This window comes from Notolepis coatsorum (genome assembly GCF_963971535.1).
Source record: "Notolepis coatsorum genome assembly, chromosome: 6".
In the NCBI taxonomy this organism is placed as follows: domain Eukaryota; kingdom Metazoa; phylum Chordata; class Actinopteri; order Aulopiformes; family Paralepididae; genus Notolepis; species Notolepis coatsorum.
The window spans coordinates 13953245-13973793 of record NC_140170.1 but is presented as its reverse complement, the minus strand read 5'-3'; the positions used below and the strand labels follow the sequence as shown (position 1 = coordinate 13973793).

Sequence of the window (20549 nt, the reverse complement as noted above, 5' to 3'; positions counted from 1 at the left end):
TCTCTCTCTCTCTCTCTCTCTCTCTCTCTCTCCTCTCTCTCTCTCTCTCTCTCTCGTGATATTAATCTTATCCATAACACCCTGCTCTATCAAGGAAACGCTCTCTGTCCACTAGGTAGCACTGATCTCTGGGATTGGATATCTGTATGACACCAGGCCAAAATGGGGTATTGGTTTCTCCAATGCTAAAATCCAATACCAAGAAACATGTGTCAACTTGATTTGCTGGCATTTTTTTACAGATAGAAGCATGGATATATATATATATATATATATATATATATATATATATATATATATATATATATATTATATATATATATATATATATATATATATATGATATACTGACACTTCTACTGACAGTACTTAGGTCACTGGGCAAAAATGATTGAGATATAATATACTTTCATTAGAGAGACCTTTTATATATAATATATATATATATATATATATATATATATATATATATATATATATATCCATCATTTATATTATATATATAATAAAATATATCTATATATAAAAATACATCAATATAAATCTATTTTTCAGCATTAGAGAGATATTTTAGGTCTTAAAGGTATTTTATTATATATATGTATATATAATAAATAAAATACCTTTCTAATGGTGACACATGGATTATATCTCTACAATCTCTGTCCAGTGACACAACATTAGGTAGACCCCAAAACTCATGTTCTGAGTCTGTACTGTTCCTTGTTTTATTCTCCCCCCATCGATCATCCACAGCAACACCACTATCACCGACATCTAAGAAGGGAGATCCCCCCATCGATCATCCACAGCAACACTACTATCACCGACATTTAAGAAGGGAGATCCCCCCTTGAACGGCCCTTCTAAGGTTTCTCTCCTCCACATTGCCTGTGGTGCTTTTTTCCTATTGCTAGGTTTTAGTGAGTTTTTCCTTACCTTCGCGTGGGGAGTGTTGCATTTATTTATTTTACATTTTATTTTGGATTTCATGGTGTTTTTTGTTTTGTTCTTGATTTATTGTGATGTTTCTTCTTGAATTGTTTTAAAGAAGACGTGTCCGGCCCATGGGGACATTAACGTGTGTTGTCGGGCCTTAAAGAAGACGTGTCCGGCCCATGGGGACATTAACGTGTGTTGTCGGGCCTTAAAGAAGACGTGTCCGGCCCATGGGGACATTAACGTGTGTTGTCGGGCCTTAAAGAAGACGTGTCTGGCCCATGGGGACATTAACGTGTGTTGTCGGGCCCTAAAGAAGACGTGTCCGGCCCATGGGGACATTAACGTGTGTTGTCGGACCTTAAAGAAGACGTGTCCGGCCCATGGGGACATTAACGTGTGTTGTCGGGCCTTAAAGAAGACGTGTCCGGCCTATGGGGACATAACGTGTGTCGTCGGGCCTTAAAGAAGACGTGTCCGGCCCCATGGGGACATTAACGTGTGTTGTCGGCTTAAAGAAGACGTGTCCGGCCCCATGGGGACATTAACGTGTGTTGTCGGGCCTTAAAGAAGACGTGTCCGGCCCATGGGGACATTAACGTGTGTTGTCGGGCCTTAAAGAAGACGTGTCCGGCCCCATGGGGACATTAACGTGTGTTGTCGGGCCTTAAAGAAGACGTGTCCGGCCCTTGGGGACATTAGTGTGTGTCGTCAGGCCTTAAATAAGACGTGTCCGGCCCATGGGGACATTAACGTTAGGTTATAGCTATAACCAAGTTCTGTTAGTTAGGGGTGACGCTTGGCATCACACTGCACTCCCTCGCGTACGTGCACGCGCACTGAATAAATTCCACAAATGTACCTTTAATACCAGTATTAGTCTGACCACACCCCTCATCAGCTTACCTTCATAAGCAGGTGTGTGGTCACCTGCTCTCCTCCTTCCCAAGCTTTCACCACAAGGTGAGGTCAAGGGCTGCAGCGGCCGTCTGATGCCAAGCGTCACCCCTAACTAACAGAACTTGGTTATAGCTATAACCTAACGTTCTGTTCCGTTAGGGGCTCTGCTTGGCATCACACTGCACAAAGGGAGGCCACGCGGAGCCGCTGGCTGACAAATACACCCCGCTGAAGGCCCCCCACAACCAACAGAACAGGGAGGGCCGAGCCCCCCCGACCCCCCCTAATGGAGGGCACCCTCCCTATTAGAGGTCTACCGAGAGGGCGACGGACCCGACCGCGCGAAGAGGCACTCAAGCAACTCAACGCACAGGGTGAGCAGACCGTGGCTTGACCCCACGACTACACCCACGCACAACCCGCATGCCACCCGGGAACGAACGTAGGAAACAACCTCGTTACTGCCCCCAGAATCACGGGATCAAGGGCAAACCCAACCCTGTGGCAAGGCTGTAGCAGCGGAGCGCGAAGGAAGACCCAGACCCACCAAAAGGACTGGACTCCCTGGAATGGGGGCCCGGAGAAGTCCATGATGCCAGCATCAAGACCCCACCAGGTGGGAACCTAGTGACCCCGCCCCCCACATCGCCAGCGTATTCGGACAAAGGCCCCTCAGCCGAGCGGGCCCTGTCCTCCCCAACAGTACACCGCCTGGAACACGGGCCCTGCAACAGGCAGACAGCATGGTCGTAACACACAAGAGTTAACCAACGGAAGCAGGCAGTGCACTGGGAAAAAAGACAAGGCAACAGGCTGTCAACCCAAGCCTGGAGACTGCAGACGAGGCAGGCGCCAGAAGGACAGCTGAACACAGCCGCACCGGCGGAAGGGGCGTATGCTGGCGTTGTCGCATAACCAAGCCTTTAAACAGCATGTCAGAAGTGGGATTCAAACCCATGCCTCTATTCAGAGACCAGAAGCCCCATCGCTATGGAAGTTTCACCTTGAGTCTGGCTCCCCAGACCACTCGGCCATCCTGACAGCTGCCCACAGAAAAGGCCCATACGATCGGCAGACGTCATGAACGTGCAGGGGCACCCTCAACCGGAGAACCGGGAGTTGACACTGCAGCAACACACCAGAGAACCAACCACCTAGGCATTACCCTATGCAATGGTTGGTCCCATAACCCCTCAGGAAAGAAACCCCAAAAACACACCTGCGGCACCGCCGCAGCCCGCGTTCTGGTTTCCAACAGGGCTATCCCGGGCCTACGGGTCAACGAACATTACCCCGGACCGGGCCCGGTGATACGGGGGGCACAGGGTCCCCCGAGGAGGTTAAAACCACCCCAACAGGCCCCTCTGCGCCAAGCGCAAGAGAAGAGCGTAAAAATGGAAGACCAGCCCCAGCACCCCGCACTCGGTATTCCCAGGAGGTCACCCAACCAAGTACCAACCAAGACCAACCCGCACAGCGGCCGAGATCCGACGAGATCGGGCGCGTACAGGTCGGCACGGCCGTAAGCCATTACGACAGTGCAGAATACAACGCACCTAACAAGGGTTCCATAACGCTCAACCCTGTGACACCCAGACCGACCTAGCATTTTTCCCCCTGAAAAAACCCCAAGTCCCTCAGGGTACCAGAACAGCAGATCTGCATCCCCAGCGGACAACGGGTGCAACTGATCTGGACCAGCGCGACCAGAACCAGTCCCGTGCCCTAATCACGCCGACCTGCCAACCCCAGGAGAAGGGGCAGATATGCGTGTTGATCCCAACATAAAAAGAAGGCGCCACCCAGACGTGTCGGTATGAACCGCGCCCGGTGGCCCACCCCTAGGGCGTGAGACCCTTCCCCATATGTCCAGACCCATTCCGTCATCATCCCCTGACATGAACGGGAACCCATCGACAACCACACAGGGTGTCGGAAGAGGAAAAAAAACCCATCCCAATTGCTTTATAAAAACGCTGTTTCAACCCCAAGCAATCAAGGCACGCCAGTCAGCCAATGCCCCAAAAGCACATCCTGAGCTAGCACTATGTGTGCGTTTTGACATACCCACATCAACAATAGGCCGTTTAGACCACCATATTGAATCCCCAAGACGCCCAGGGGAACGACAAGAGGGGCGAGATGCAATCAACTCCATGAATGAATGAATGAAAAAGTTTACCCAACAGACTGCAGAAAGGGTACAACCCAGTACGGCAATACACACAATAGGTTAAGAGGAGGCAGACCTGAGAAAGACGTTAGTCTTGTTTCCATCAGGGACCCTCATTTCCAATCCATCATAGACACATTCAACTCTTTATAAAAATAAAGAAAAAGCATCACCCGTATGACCCAACTGCACAGCTGGGAGTAAAAAACATGTTTTTCACATGATTTCAATCCAGTCACTCTTTTTAATCAGAGTGTAAGACCAGACCCTCCCAGAAACACCTTCCCACATGAGACCATAGCCAAGAAAAAGATATGTAAACTGTGAGTCACGTGACCAATTGACTCAAGTTGACACAAAAACCGGGCGCACGTGACCAATTGACTCAAGTTGACACAAAAACCGGGCGCAGCAGAACTGTGAGCCCTACGCCCTAACCTCGACATCTTTAAGACACCAGCTCATGGAAGGCGTCGCCATAGCAACACCGCTACAACGGGCGGGGAAACCTGCCGGATCCTGTCATGTAATAGGAGTCGGTAGAATACCCCTTCCCCCCCCCCCTGCCAAGCACTGGCTTGGCCCTGACTGGCTCAGCAGAAGAGATCAAAAAATCCCCTAAACCAATCAAGTGGGAAAGGAGGGGTTTATTCGACACCCCCTCCCGAAAACACACCCTTTATCCCTACACACAGAAAAACAACCGTAGCCATCTTGAAAAACCTCCGGTAGAAAGCAAAGCATAGCGAAGCTAATACAATGTCCGCTACCCACAAAATGTGTAAAGGTTTTACAACAAAAACACAAGTCGCCTGTGCGTGAATCCTATACCCGTTGCCTATGTCGTACATAGGAAAAAACGCTGATCGAGAGTAAACGGCTAGGCCGTGAAATGTGTGTGTACGAGTATTACTGCAACTAAACAACACAGCATTGTGAAACACATATACTTAGTTCAAGCAATGGAATAACACCAGTTCTAACTGCATGTGGAGCATCAAGCTAAATAGAACCTATTACCGAGTGTACGTTGCAGACCTTGCTTAACCTCGTAACACAACACAACTCATCCCACAACGTAAAAGGGCAGATTCATATATACACAACCCCACCATATGATTTGTTTGAAGAAACACACAGTTTGTTCGGCCAAAACACAGTCCCCCTCCATCGGGGAACTTTTCGTGTCAAGGCACAAAATCATAGAGGGGCCGGGGAGGGTGTAGAGGAGAGGGGACACAGAGGGGAAAAAGTCACTGTTAACGGCGTCTGCCACCTCGCGCCGCTCGAGTCTTGCCACCCCGAGGAGGTCTGGGATGGGCCGGCGGTGGCCGAAGCGCCATGTCGTCCCCTGGCCCTCTTGGCAGGGCCAGCAGCGGCGGCGGAGGCAGTGGTAGCGGCGACGGAGACAGCTCGACGTCGCGGAAGCCTTCTGACTCCACCGGCAAAGACGGGAGGCGGAAAATGGGGTTGGAGAATGGACCTCTCCTCTGCCATCTCTCTGCATGTTGAGGACATCAACCGCAGGGCTTTCCCGAATAGGCCAGCGTCGGAGAGGGCGGCCGTCAGAAGAGGAGCTCTCTTCTTCTCTGGCACACGGGCCTGCTCCAGCCAAAGGTGACGCTGGCCCAGGGTGGCCAGGGCGCGCACTTTCCCCATGGCTATGGTCAGCACCTGGGAAAGGTGCAGGACAGCTCCCGCAGCCTGGGTGATCTGATCGCATTTCACCTCGTTCAGATCCGTGCCGCCCGTCATTATCCCCGATACAAATCTAGCCAGGTGGGCGATGTTAGACGCCGCAGCTAGCGATTGTGTACCAGCGATAAATGACTGGTCACCCCAATAAGCCAATCGCCTAGCCGATTTCCCCTGGAGGACCGGCTTGCATAGTGGTTCCCACACCATATCCGGACAGAGGAGCACGGCCATCGGACTGTCAAGCCGAGGCATGCCCTCCCCCATACCTTTGACCAACCCTGCCACCGCGTAACTGGTACGTAGGTAGGAGTCAGTCCCATGATGTTGGTCACCGCCTGACCCCGACGAACATAGGCCCCCATCGATGGGAAAAATGGGTAGACAACGTCCACCCCTCTCACTGGGGGACGCTGCCAGGGATGGCCTATGAGGTCATCAGGGACAGGTGCAGGCAATGGCAGCGGCAGCGGCCCGCCGTTTGCGGCGGCGGCTACCGCCATGAGCTCGGGAAACAAGGCCCGCAGTTCCCCCTGCGAACCTTCCTCCACCGACCCCGCATCCCTCACATACAGCAGGCTGCGACTGGTCAAGGAGCCACAGTCTGATGTGGCCGACAGTAGGGCATCCTGCTGATGAGGCCAAGGTGGTTCCTCGACATCCTCGAACAGGGCGCCCCATGGAGCCATTTCCCCCCCCTCCGGGGTCTCCTGAGGAGGGATACTCTCCTCCACGGGGCCCTCATACAAAAACCCGTCCGCCTCGTCCATGAAGTCCTCAGTCTCCATTGGAAATCCCGAGCCGGACGCATCTTCGCTGGTCTCCAGCAGTTCCCCAAACCCAGGCCGTTCGCGCCTGCACGCCACCATCTTGCGACGTGAGCGAGCAGACGCGAAAAGTTTGCGTCGCAAATCCTCCGGCTCCAAGACAACCCCCCGTTCACCAACGGGCGATTCCCCAGAACCAGAGGAACCAGAGTCGAGATCAGGCCATCGCCGGAGCGACGGCACCGAACCCTCGGCTCTTCGGTGAGGCAAACTATCCACCGGCAGTCTCCCGGGCTGGGTCGGCAACCACGAGAGTGGCAACAGCCCAGCACCGAGGCGCACGACGGAGGCGGGAATGGAGAACCGCTGGTGAAGAGTAGGTCTAGCGGGTCTACTCTCCGCGGAATACATTATGACCCAACTTTTTCTTGTACAACAGATGTGAGAGAAGAAAAAATTAAGCACAATGTAAACCTGTCACAACTCTTTTCAACTAACAACACGTCAAGTGGGGTACTACCGAGGCACTTCCTTGTGGTGAAAGCGAGAAGGAGGAGAGCAGGTGACCACACACCTGCTTATGAAGGTAAGCTGATGAGGGGTGTGGTCAGACTAATACTGGTATTAAAGGTACATTTGTGGAATTTATTCAGTGCGCGTGCACGTACGCGAGGGAGTGCAGTGTGATGCCAAGCAGAGCCCCTAACGGAACAGAACGAGTGTTGTGGGGCCTTAAAGAAGACGTGTCCGGCCCATGGGGACATTAACGTGTGTTGTCGGGCCTTAAAGAAGACGTGTCCGGCCCATGGGGACATTAACGTGTGTTGTCGGGCCTTAAAGAAGACGTGTCCGGCCCATGGGGACATTAGCGTGTGTTGTCGGGCCTTACAGATTCATTTGATTTGATTTGATTTCCTGTCAGTAAAAGTGATGTTTTGACACTCTGTAGTGACAGATCCTGAAGGTTTAGGGCTCAGCAGTGAGGAAGTGTTACGGCGCCCCGGGCCAATGTAACTATTGGTTGAGGAGAATATAAATAAATAAAGCATTATCATGGATGCACCCCTCCTCTTCACAGACCTTTGGTACGTCCCGGCTGGACGAGGGGTTGAAGAAGTTGTCCGAGACGAACTTCAGGCCGGCGCCGGTCCGCGTGTTTCCTCCCTTGTAGTTGAGGTTCTCCACGGCGCTGACCAGCTCTGTGCCGTTCAGGTAGGTGGTGAAGGTGAACTCCACCCTGTCAGGGACAAGTTAGGGTTAGTTAGCCGTAACCCTGTCACTGCCACACTACAGACGGTTAACCTTTCACTACCACACTACAGAAGGTTAACCTTTCACTACCACACTACAGAAGGTTAACCTTTCACTACCACACTACAGAAGGTTAACCTTGCACTACCACACTACAGAAGGTTAACCCTTTCACTACCACACTACAGACGGTTAACCTGTCACTACCACACTACAGAAGGTTAACCCTTCACTACCACACTACAGAAGGTTAACCTTTCACTACCACACTACAGAAGGTTAACCTGTCACTACCACACTACAGAAGGTTAACCCTTTCACTACCACACTACAGAAGGTTAACCTTTCACTACCACACTACAGAAGGTTAACCCTTTCACTACCACACTACAGAAGGTTAACCTTTCACTACCACACTACAGAAGGTTAACCCTTTCACTGCCACACTACAGAAGGTTAACCTTTCACTACCACACTACAGAAGGTTAACCTTTCACTACCACACTACAGAAGGTTAACCCTTTCACTACCACAAAAACAGACGGTTAACCTGTCACTACCACACTACAGAAGGTTAACCCTTCACTACCACACTACAGAAGGTTAACCTTTCACTACCACACTACAGAAGGTTAACCTTTCACTACCACACTACAGACGGTTAACCTTTCACTACCACACTACAGAAGGTTAACCTGTCACTACCACACTACAGACGGTTAACCCTGTCACTACCACACTACAGAAGGTTAACCTTTCACTACCACACTACAGAAGGTTAACCTTTCACTACCACACTACAGAAGGTTAACCTTTCACTACCACACTACAGAAGGTTAACCTGTCACTACCAACCTACAGATGGTTAACCCTGTCACTACCACACTACAGAAGGTTAACCTTTCACTACCACACTACAGAAGGTTAACCCCTTTCACTACCACACTACAGACGGTTAACCTTTCACTACCACACTACAGACGGTTAACCTGTCACTACCACACTACAGACGGGTAACCCTTTCACTACCACACTACAGAAGGTTAACCCTGTCACTACCACACTACAGACGGTTAACCTTTCATTACCACACTACAGACGGTTAACCCTGTCACTACCACACTACAGCAGGTTAACATTTCACTACCACACTACAGACGGTTAACCTTTCATTACCACACTACAGACGGTTAACCCTGTCACTACCACACTACAGCAGGTTAACCTTTCACTACCACACTACAGACGGTTAACCTGTCACTACCACACTACAGAAGGTTAACCTTTCACTGCCACACTACAGGGGGTTAACCTTTCACTGCCACACTACAGAAGGTTAACCTTTCACTGCCACACTACAGAAGGTTAACCTTTCACTACCACACTACATAAGGTTAACCTTTCACTACCACACTACAGAAGGTTAACCCTTTCACTACCACACTACAGACGGTTAACACTTTCACTACCACACTACAGAAGGTTAACCTTTCACTACCACACTACAGAAGGTTAACCTTGCACTGCCACACTACAGAAGGTTAACCCTTTCACTACCACACTACAGAAGGTGAACCTTTCACTACCACACTACAGAAGGTTAACCCTTTCACTACCGCACTACAGAAGGTTAATCTTTCACTACCACACTACAGAAGGTTAACCTTTCACTACCACACTACAGAAGGTTAACCTTGCACTGCCACACTACAGAAGGTTAACCCTTTCACTACCACACTACAGAAGGTGAACCTTTCAATACCACACTACAGAAGGTTAACCCTTTCACTACCACACTACAGAAGGTTAACCTTTCACTACCACACTACAGAAGGTTAACCCTTCACTACCACACTACAGAAGGTTAACCTTTCACTACCACACTACAGAAGGTTAACCTTTCACTACCACACTACAGACGGTTAACCTTTCACTACCACACTACAGAAGGTTAACCTGTCACTACCACACTACAGACGGTTAACCCTGTCACTACCACACTACAGAAGGTTAACCTTTCACTACCACACTACAGAAGGTTAACCTTTCACTACCACACTACAGAAGGTTAACCTTTCACTACCACACTACAGAAGGTTAACCTGTCACTACCAACCTACAGACGGTTAACCCTGTCACTACCACACTACAGAAGGTTAACCTTTCACTACCACACTACAGAAGGTTAACCCCTTTCACTACCACACTACAGACGGTTAACCTTTCACTACCACACTACAGACGGTTAACCTGTCACTACCACACTACAGACGGGTAACCCTTTCACTACCACACTACAGAAGGTTAACCCTGTCACTACCACACTACAGACGGTTAACCTTTCATTACCACACTACAGACGGTTAACCCTGTCACTACCACACTACAGCAGGTTAACATTTCACTACCACACTACAGACGGTTAACCTTTCATTACCACACTACAGACGGTTAACCCTGTCACTACCACACTACAGCAGGTTAACCTTTCACTACCACACTACAGACGGTTAACCTGTCACTACCACACTACAGAAGGTTAACCTTTCACTGCCACACTACAGGGGGTTAACCTTTCACTGCCACACTACAGAAGGTTAACCTTTCACTGCCACACTACAGAAGGTTAACCTTTCACTACCACACTACATAAGGTTAACCTTTCACTACCACACTACAGAAGGTTAACCCTTTCACTACCACACTACAGACGGTTAACACTTTCACTACCACACTACAGAAGGTTAACCTTTCACTACCACACTACAGAAGGTTAACCTTGCACTGCCACACTACAGAAGGTTAACCCTTTCACTACCACACTACAGAAGGTGAACCTTTCACTACCACACTACAGAAGGTTAACCCTTTCACTACCGCACTACAGAAGGTTAATCTTTCACTACCACACTACAGAAGGTTAACCTTTCACTACCACACTACAGAAGGTTAACCTTGCACTGCCACACTACAGAAGGTTAACCCTTTCACTACCACACTACAGAAGGTGAACCTTTCAATACCACACTACAGAAGGTTAACCCTTTCACTACCACACTACAGAAGGTTAACCTTTCACTACCACACTACAGAAGGTTAACCTTTCACTACCACACTACATACGGTTAACCCTTTCACTACCACACTACAGAAGGTTAATCTTTCACTACCACACTACAGACGGTTAACATGTCACTACCAAACTACAGACGGTTAACCCTGTCACTACCACACTACAGAAGTTTAACCTTTCACTACCACACTACAGAAGGTTAACCTTTCACTACCACACTACAGAAGGTTAACCCTTTCACTACCACACTACAGAAGGTTAACCTTTCACTACCACACTACAGAAGGTTAACCTTCCACTACCACACTACAGAAGGTTAACCTTTCACTACCACACTACAGAAGGTTAACCTTTCACTACCACACTACAGACGGTTAACCTGTCACTACCACACTACAGACGGTTAACCCTTTCACTACCACACTACAGAAGGTTAACCCTGTCACTACCACACTACAGACGGTTAACATTTCATTACCACACTACAGACGGTTAACCCTGTCACTACCACACTACAGCAGGTTAACCTTTCACTGCCACACTACAGACGGTTAACCTTTCATTACCACACTACAGACGGTTAACCCTGTCACTACCACACTACAGCAGGTTAATTTTTCACTACCACACTACAGACGGTTAACCCCTTCACTACCACACTACAGACGGTTAACCTGTCACTACCACACTACAGAAGGTTAACCCTTTCACTACCACACTACAGAAGGTTAACCTTTCACTACCACACTACAGAAGGTTAACCTTTCACTACCACACTACATACGGTTAACCCTTTCACTACCACACTACAGAAGGTTAATCTTTCACTACCACACTACAGACGGTTAACATGTCACTACCAAACTACAGACGGTTAACCCTGTCACTACCACACTACAGAAGTTTAACCTTTCACTACCACACTACAGAAGGTTAACCTTTCACTACCACACTACAGAAGGTTAACCCTTTCACTACCACACTACAGAAGGTTAACCTTTCACTACCACACTACAGAAGGTTAACCTTCCACTACCACACTACAGAAGGTTAACCTTTCACTACCACACTACAGAAGGTTAACCTTTCACTACCACACTACAGACGGTTAACCTGTCACTACCACACTACAGACGGTTAACCCTTTCACTACCACACTACAGAAGGTTAACCCTGTCACTACCACACTACAGACGGTTAACATTTCATTACCACACTACAGACGGTTAACCCTGTCACTACCACACTACAGCAGGTTAACCTTTCACTGCCACACTACAGACGGTTAACCTTTCATTACCACACTACAGACGGTTAACCCTGTCACTACCACACTACAGCAGGTTAATTTTTCACTACCACACTACAGACGGTTAACCCCTTCACTACCACACTACAGACGGTTAACCTGTCACTACCACACTACAGAAGGTTAACCTTTCACTGCCACACTACAGGGGGTTAACCTTTCACTGCCACACTACAGAAGGTTAACCTTTCACTGCCACACTACAGAAGGTTAACCTTTCACTACCACACTACATAAGGTTAACCTTTCACTACCACACTACAGAAGGTTAACCCTTTCACTACCACACTACAGACGGTTAACCCTTTCACTACCACACTACAGAAGGTTAACCTTTCACTACCACACTACAGAAGGTTAACCTTGCACTGCCACACTACAGAAGGTTAACCCTTTCACTACCACACTACAGAAGGTGAACCTTTCACTACCACACTACAGAAGGTTAACCCTTTCACTACCGCACTACAGAAGGTTAATCTTTCACTACCACACTACAGAAGGTTAACCTTTCACTGCCACACTACAGAAGGTTAACCTTTCACTACCACACTACAGACGGTTAACCTTTCACTACCACACTACAGACGGTTAACCTTTCACTACCATACTACAGAAGGTTAACCCTTTCACTACCACACTACAGAAGGTGAACCTTTCACTACCACACTACAGAAGGTTAGCCCTTTCACTACCACACTACAGACGGTTAACCCTTTCACTACCACACTACAGAAGGTTAATCTTTCACTACCACACTACAGACGGTTAACCCTTTCACTACCACAGTAACAGTTAATAGCTAGCTACCTGTACCCAGCATGCCGTTCAGCGGTGTAACAGTTAATAGGGTCCCCTCTCAATACACCTTTCACTACCACACTACAGAGGGTTAACCCTTTCACTACCACACTACAGACGGTTAACACTTTCACTACCACACTACAGAAGGTTAACCTTTCACTACCACACTACAGAAGGTTAACCTTGCACTGCCACACTACAGAAGGTTAACCCTTTCACTACCACACTACAGAAGGTGAACCTTTCACTACCACACTACAGAAGGTTAACCCTTTCACTACCGCACTACAGAAGGTTAATCTTTCACTACCACACTACAGAAGGTTAACCTTTCACTACCACACTACAGAAGGTTAACCTTGCACTGCCACACTACAGAAGGTTAACCCTTTCACTACCACACTACAGAAGGTGAACCTTTCAATACCACACTACAGAAGGTTAACCCTTTCACTACCACACTACAGAAGGTTAACCTTTCACTACCACACTACAGAAGGTTAACCTTTCACTACCACACTACATACGGTTAACCCTTTCACTACCACACTACAGAAGGTTAATCTTTCACTACCACACTACAGACGGTTAACATGTCACTACCAAACTACAGACGGTTAACCCTGTCACTACCACACTACAGAAGTTTAACCTTTCACTACCACACTACAGAAGGTTAACCTTTCACTACCACACTACAGAAGGTTAACCCTTTCACTACCACACTACAGAAGGTTAACCTTTCACTACCACACTACAGAAGGTTAACCTTCCACTACCACACTACAGAAGGTTAACCTTTCACTACCACACTACAGAAGGTTAACCTTTCACTACCACACTACAGACGGTTAACCTGTCACTACCACACTACAGACGGTTAACCCTTTCACTACCACACTACAGAAGGTTAACCCTGTCACTACCACACTACAGACGGTTAACATTTCATTACCACACTACAGACGGTTAACCCTGTCACTACCACACTACAGCAGGTTAACCTTTCACTGCCACACTACAGACGGTTAACCTTTCATTACCACACTACAGACGGTTAACCCTGTCACTACCACACTACAGCAGGTTAATTTTTCACTACCACACTACAGACGGTTAACCCCTTCACTACCACACTACAGACGGTTAACCTGTCACTACCACACTACAGAAGGTTAACCTTTCACTGCCACACTACAGGGGGTTAACCTTTCACTGCCACACTACAGAAGGTTAACCTTTCACTGCCACACTACAGAAGGTTAACCTTTCACTACCACACTACATAAGGTTAACCTTTCACTACCACACTACAGAAGGTTAACCCTTTCACTACCACACTACAGACGGTTAACCCTTTCACTACCACACTACAGAAGGTTAACCTTTCACTACCACACTACAGAAGGTTAACCTTGCACTGCCACACTACAGAAGGTTAACCCTTTCACTACCACACTACAGAAGGTGAACCTTTCACTACCACACTACAGAAGGTTAACCCTTTCACTACCGCACTACAGAAGGTTAATCTTTCACTACCACACTACAGAAGGTTAACCTTTCACTGCCACACTACAGAAGGTTAACCTTTCACTACCACACTACAGACGGTTAACCTTTCACTACCACACTACAGACGGTTAACCTTTCACTACCACACTACAGAAGGTTAACCCTTTCACTACCACACTACAGAAGGTGAACCTTTCACTACCACACTACAGAAGGTTAGCCCTTTCACTACCACACTACAGACGGTTAACCCTTTCACTACCACACTACAGAAGGTTAATCTTTCACTACCACACTACAGACGGTTAACCCTTTCACTACCACAGTAACAGTTAATAGCTAGCTACCTGTACCCAGCATGCCGTTCAGCGGTGTAACAGTTAATAGGGTCCCCTCTCAATACACTACACACTGTAGGTGCCGGTAAAAACAAGTGCAAATATATTTAACAACTATCCAAATATTGTAAAATGTATATGCCCGTCCCTGCCCCTCATTCTGTCAAAACAACGCCAACACGTGTTTCACAATGCGGCCGTTAATTAACCGGGTCACCTGGAGGTGTCGCTGTACTGCACGGCTCCAAACCGGGTCCCGGTCGGACCGACGCCGCCGGCAAACGGCTTGACGATGCCGGTCATGAAGCCCTTCACCTGCAGGAAGTTAGCTCTGCCGATACTGGAGGAGCCGTCGACCAGGAACACGATGTCTGCTGCGCCCACGTTGTTACACCTCCCTGCAGCAGGGGGCGCACGCACGCACACACACACACACACACGGACACACACGCACATGCACACACACACGGACACACACACGGACACACACGCACATGCACACACACACGGACACACACACGGACACACACGCATGCACACACACACGGACACACACGCACGCACACACACACACACACACACGGACACACATGCACGCACGCACACACGGACACACACGCACGCACGCACACACGGACACACACGCACGCACGCACACACACACGGACACACACGCACGCACACATGCACACACACACGGACACGCACGCATGCACACACACACGGACACACACGCACGCACACATGCACACACACACGGACACACACGCACGCACGCACGCATGCACACACACACGGACACACAGACACGCACGCATGCACACACACACGGACACACACGCACACACGCACGCATGCACACACACACGGACACACGGACACGCACGCATGCACACACACACGGACACACACACACGCACGCACGCACGCATGCACACACACACGGACACACACACACACACGCACGCACGGACACACACACACACACACACACACGCACGCACGGACACACACACACACACACACACACACGCACGCACGCACGCACGCACGCACGCACACACACACGGACACACACACATGCACGCACACACACATGCACACGCATGCACGCATGGACACACACACACACCCCAGCCGGAGGGTAACTTTTAACACAACACCATTTTTTTTCTATCATTAAAAAAAGATTTGCACTATATCCATACCTCGTTTTTTTATTTTATTTTTTTCATTTGCATTTTTGTACTTCATTGTTTGCATTTTGTATTTTTAGGTTGTACTTTAGTTTGTATATATTGTATATCTTGTATATTGTATGAAGCCCGTTCTCAGGAGGAACCAAGCATGTCACTGTAACGTGCGTGTACTTCATACGTGACAAATACAAACTAGAAAACTAGAAAACGTGAACACTTGAACATGTAAGAACCGATGCATGAATGAAGAGATAATCAGTAGAAGGATTAACGAGAGTTGGTACTGTACCCTGAGCTGCAGTCCGGTGCGCTGAGGCCAGCAGGGCGGCCACAGAAAGAGCCCAGACCCACATCTTGACAACCTGCACACAACACACACAAACGGCTTACAATACAATACAATACAATACAATACAATACAATACAATACAATACAACTAGGGCTGACCCCTATTAATCGATTAGTCGACTAATTGGTCGAAAGGGGCCGTAGTCGACTGGCCAACCTCTTAGTCGAATATAATATAATAAAAAAATAAATAAAAAAAATAAATAAAAAAAAAATTCAAAAGAAAAGAGGTCTAGAAGCGTGGCTAACGCTAATGGCACGCATACCAGAGGCTAACTGCCTACGAAAACAGGCACAGAGGCACTGAAAGAGGATTTCACCCATCTAATGAACACACTAGACTAGACAAATATCAAGATGTATCCATCAGTGGACCAATTGCATGCTTTTGCAGAGGACAAGAAGCCTTCAGTCGACTCCTTCAGACATTAAGCACCCCCACAGCCCAAATACAACATTTTTTTTTTTTTTTTTTTTTTAATATTATACTTTTTTTTCAAGTCGAACAATAGTCGACTAACGGCAAATTTTGGCCAATCCTAGTCGACCATCCAAATCCTTAGTCGGGGACAGCCCTAAATACAACACAATACAATACAATAGAAGTACTTTATTGACCCCCAGGAGAATTCAGCGCTACAGATCGCTCACAATAAACATTTAGGTAGTCAATATTTAAAATCTAAAATCTAAAATCACAAATAAGAATAAAAATACATATACGTCAAGGATATACATTCTAAAATAAATACTCATTCAAAGTTATAGTCATAAAAGTCATAAAAGTAAAAGGTAAAAAGGTAAAAAGTCATAAGTCAAAAAGTCCAGGGCCCTCATTCATCAACGTGACGTGGAAAATGTTCTATTTCCACACGTAAGCACAGAATTTAGAATGAGTGCACGCACAAAATAAACGGGATTTACCACACGTGCGTACGCAGGTTCTACGCACACCTGTCATGATAAATATCACCTTGGCCCTGCGCCGAGGCTCGTGCACACTTTCACGTATTTGCATACCAGAACCGCCCCGATTAACCATATACGGTAACGGTAATGGACCACCCCCATGAAATGTGGAAAAGTGGACTAAGCCGAGGGTGTTGTACACTGTCGGATATTATATCTATTAACTTCCTAAAAGACCATTGCTGCCTGGACACCGCAAACACTAATAAAGACCATTAACCACTGTTTTGCCGTTGCCCGTTAGTGTCATTAATGCATGCTGGAATAAGAATGCCTTTCTTAATTTATTTTTAATATTAATAATTATTATAATACAATAAAAGACAGCTCCGTCTTTTAATACACATATATTGTACAGTAACGTCAAATAAATACTACAGTCCCCGCTGAAATAAAGGTTCTGCACGCACATACCAGCAGTGATCTACAGCATAAAAGATAGCCACTTTATAATACTATTCTGAGTAGATAATTAATCTGTATCGCAACAGAGTCACGGATCTGGTCGGGGCAGGTAGCATTATGTCGGGAAAATCCTTATGAAATAAACAAAAGTGAATTAAAGAATTTAAAAACAAAGTTTAGCATATTAAATCATTTTATAAGCTTATAGCTTTTTCCGTGCTGATTGGAGAAGGGTCCAGCTGCACAGCCGGAGAGCAACTCTCAGGGCCAAGATAGCACTTATACTATTTTGAGAGAGACAGCAGAGAGACAGACAGCAGAGAGACAGACAGACAGACAGACACTGTTCCACAGTGTGTGTGTGTGTGTGTGTGTGTGTGTGTGTGTGTGTGTGTGTGTGTGTGTGCGTGCGTGCGTGCGTGCGTGCGTGCGTGCGTGCGTGCGTGCGTGCGTGCGTGCGTGCGTGCGTGCGTGCGTGCGTGCGTGCGTGCGTGCGTGCGTGCGTGCGTTTGTGCATGCGTGTGTGACTACTAGTCTAATAGTAGATACTCAGCCCCCCCCCCCCCTCTGGACCACCTCCTAGTAGAGACTTCTCTAGGAAGAAGACGAAGATGAGGATTAAGGCGAGACACTGCAGGTGAATAGGCAAATATACTTTTTTTGTTGATTTTGAGATTTTGTTATATTTTGCTTCCTAAACATGTCTTCTATGAAACTAGTGACAATAAAACGTCAATAACACACATTTAGTTGTTCATTTTACTTCATTTTGCCTTATTGCATCCATAAATGTCCACATATTTAATGGGGAAGTGCCTCATTTGCATATATAAACGTAAATTTCAGAAAACTTGTCTCTACTAGGAGGTGGTCCAGAGGGGGGGGTCTCTACTGGGAGGTGGTCCAGAGGGGGGGGGTCTCTACTAGGAGACTAGTGGTCACACACACACACTGTGGAACAGTGTCTATCTGTCTGTCTGTCTGTCTGTCTCTCTGCTGTCTGTCTCTCCGGCTCTGCAGCTGGACCTTCTCAAATAAGCACGGAAAAGCTTTTAAGCTCATAGCTCCAATTTGGGTCCCAAATTGCGGTACAAATGAAGGAGGTGTCTCGGGTAGTGGACTCTAGTTAATATTATGTTCTCTCTGCAATTAGACTGCCCCTCATTCATTCATTCATCCCTATCTGATGCTATCTCTGAAAACAGTTCCTGCGAGCGCAGTCAGTGCACCCGATAACGCTATATATATAAACCTGCATTCATTCAGAGAGAAAGACCTATTCCACATGCTATTTAGGGTTTGACAATAATTACACTAATATCGCTATTTCACAATGAACTATAATGAATTACGGGGGTCATACAGAACACGCGCCAGTGTCTTTATTTCCGCGTTGAAACGAATGCATGTACTGAGGAGCGCTTGTGCCGTAGTAACGATATTCTACCACTGGGCGTCAGCTAAGCATGCTCAGAGCTGTGCGTACACATAAGCACGAAGTCAAGTTCAAGTTGAAATTGATGAATCCCACTCTTTGCTTAGAAATGGTCGTACGCACAGCTTAAGCACATATCTGTGCGTAAGTCACGTTGGTGAATGAGGGCCCAGGAAGATATGCCAGAGTGTGTCCTGTCACCCTGAGCTCAGTGAGGCAGTGAGGAACAGTGATGCCCTGTAGAGTAGGGATGTCCCGATCACGTTTTTTTGCTCCCGATCCGATCCCGATCATGTGATTTTGAGTATCTACCGATACCGATCTTTCCCGATCCGATCAAATTATTATTTTTATATTTTTTTTTATTCAACAAACATGACCATGTTCACGTCTTAAACTCATACTGAGGCCTTAGTTTTGGTTTTAAATTGCATATCATCATTCATTTATTTATTGTCACACAGAGCAGAAGAATTTTGCCAAAACAAACCAATAGTATCCAGCTGCAGAACGGCAGACCAGCCATACTCTCAGACCCAAACGCATTTCCTTTGATTTAATTATACATCAAATGATTTATGTCAAGGATTGCAATGCCTCGCTTGAATGAAGTTAACCTTTTATACCATTTGATTTTATTTGACGTTAGAACCATGTCTAAACAGACACAGACCAGGATGGGAACGCTGAACGCCGTGGATAAGGAGCTCATTAGGTCGATATTCCGTGAGGAAATAGACGCTATCGTGGCTAAGCTAACCGGCAGAGTGGATGCGCTCCAGGAGACGGTAGCCAGCATAGACACACGGTTAGCCGTGGTGGAGGAGAGCCTATCCGCAGTCGTGGAGCTGGCTGATACCAACGCCACGGAGATATCGTTCTTGGAGGACAAGCTGCGGGCTTGTGAGATGAAGTCGGCAGATCTGGAGGACCGTGGCAGGAGATGCAATGTTAGAATATACGGGTTACACAATGAAGTGGAGGAGGACGCGCCGATTAAGTTCCTCGAGAAAATGATACCGAAGTGGTTCCCGAAGCTAGCCTGCCCCGAGATAGAGAGAGCGCACATTCATCTTTTGGGGATTGTGGGGGTGAGCTTGGGAGAGCGTCTGTCAGTGTATAAGTGCATTTGTTGTCCTGTTTTTTGTTTTGTTATGTATTGTATTGTATTGTATGTTTTGTATCCTATGTTAAGGACCCCCTCGAAAACGAGTTAGCATATCTCAAGGGGTTTATCCTTCCAATAAATTTCTAATTTCAAAAATCTTCTGCTGCCTGAGGTTCCAGACAAGACAGGATATTTTAAAAGAGGCCGGGTTGAATCCTCCGGTGGTGAACGGCCGTACCCTGAGATTCGCCGCAGATTTCAGTGACTACACAGCGAGGCGCCGTAGAGCTTTCGCCAGGGCCATGGATCTAGCACTGTTC

The 20549-nt window shown here is 47.4% G+C and overlaps 1 protein-coding gene across 1 annotated transcript in view; it reads right to left on the bottom strand.

Annotated features, from left to right (window-relative positions):
• LOC311229381 (collagen alpha-1(VII) chain-like) overlaps positions 1-20549 on the bottom strand; it is a gene marked incomplete at its 5' end in the record, with an annotated part of 170676 nt that overhangs the window by 48751 nt on the left and 101376 nt on the right. The window contains 4 exons of the mRNA XM_084315469.1: positions 7555-7711; positions 14982-15162; positions 16253-16325; positions 19882-20044. Of these exons, the coding sequence (XP_084171595.1) occupies positions 7555-7711; positions 14982-15162; positions 16253-16325; positions 19882-20044 (574 nt within the window). The remainder of the gene's footprint in view (positions 1-7554; positions 7712-14981; positions 15163-16252; positions 16326-19881; positions 20045-20549) is intronic.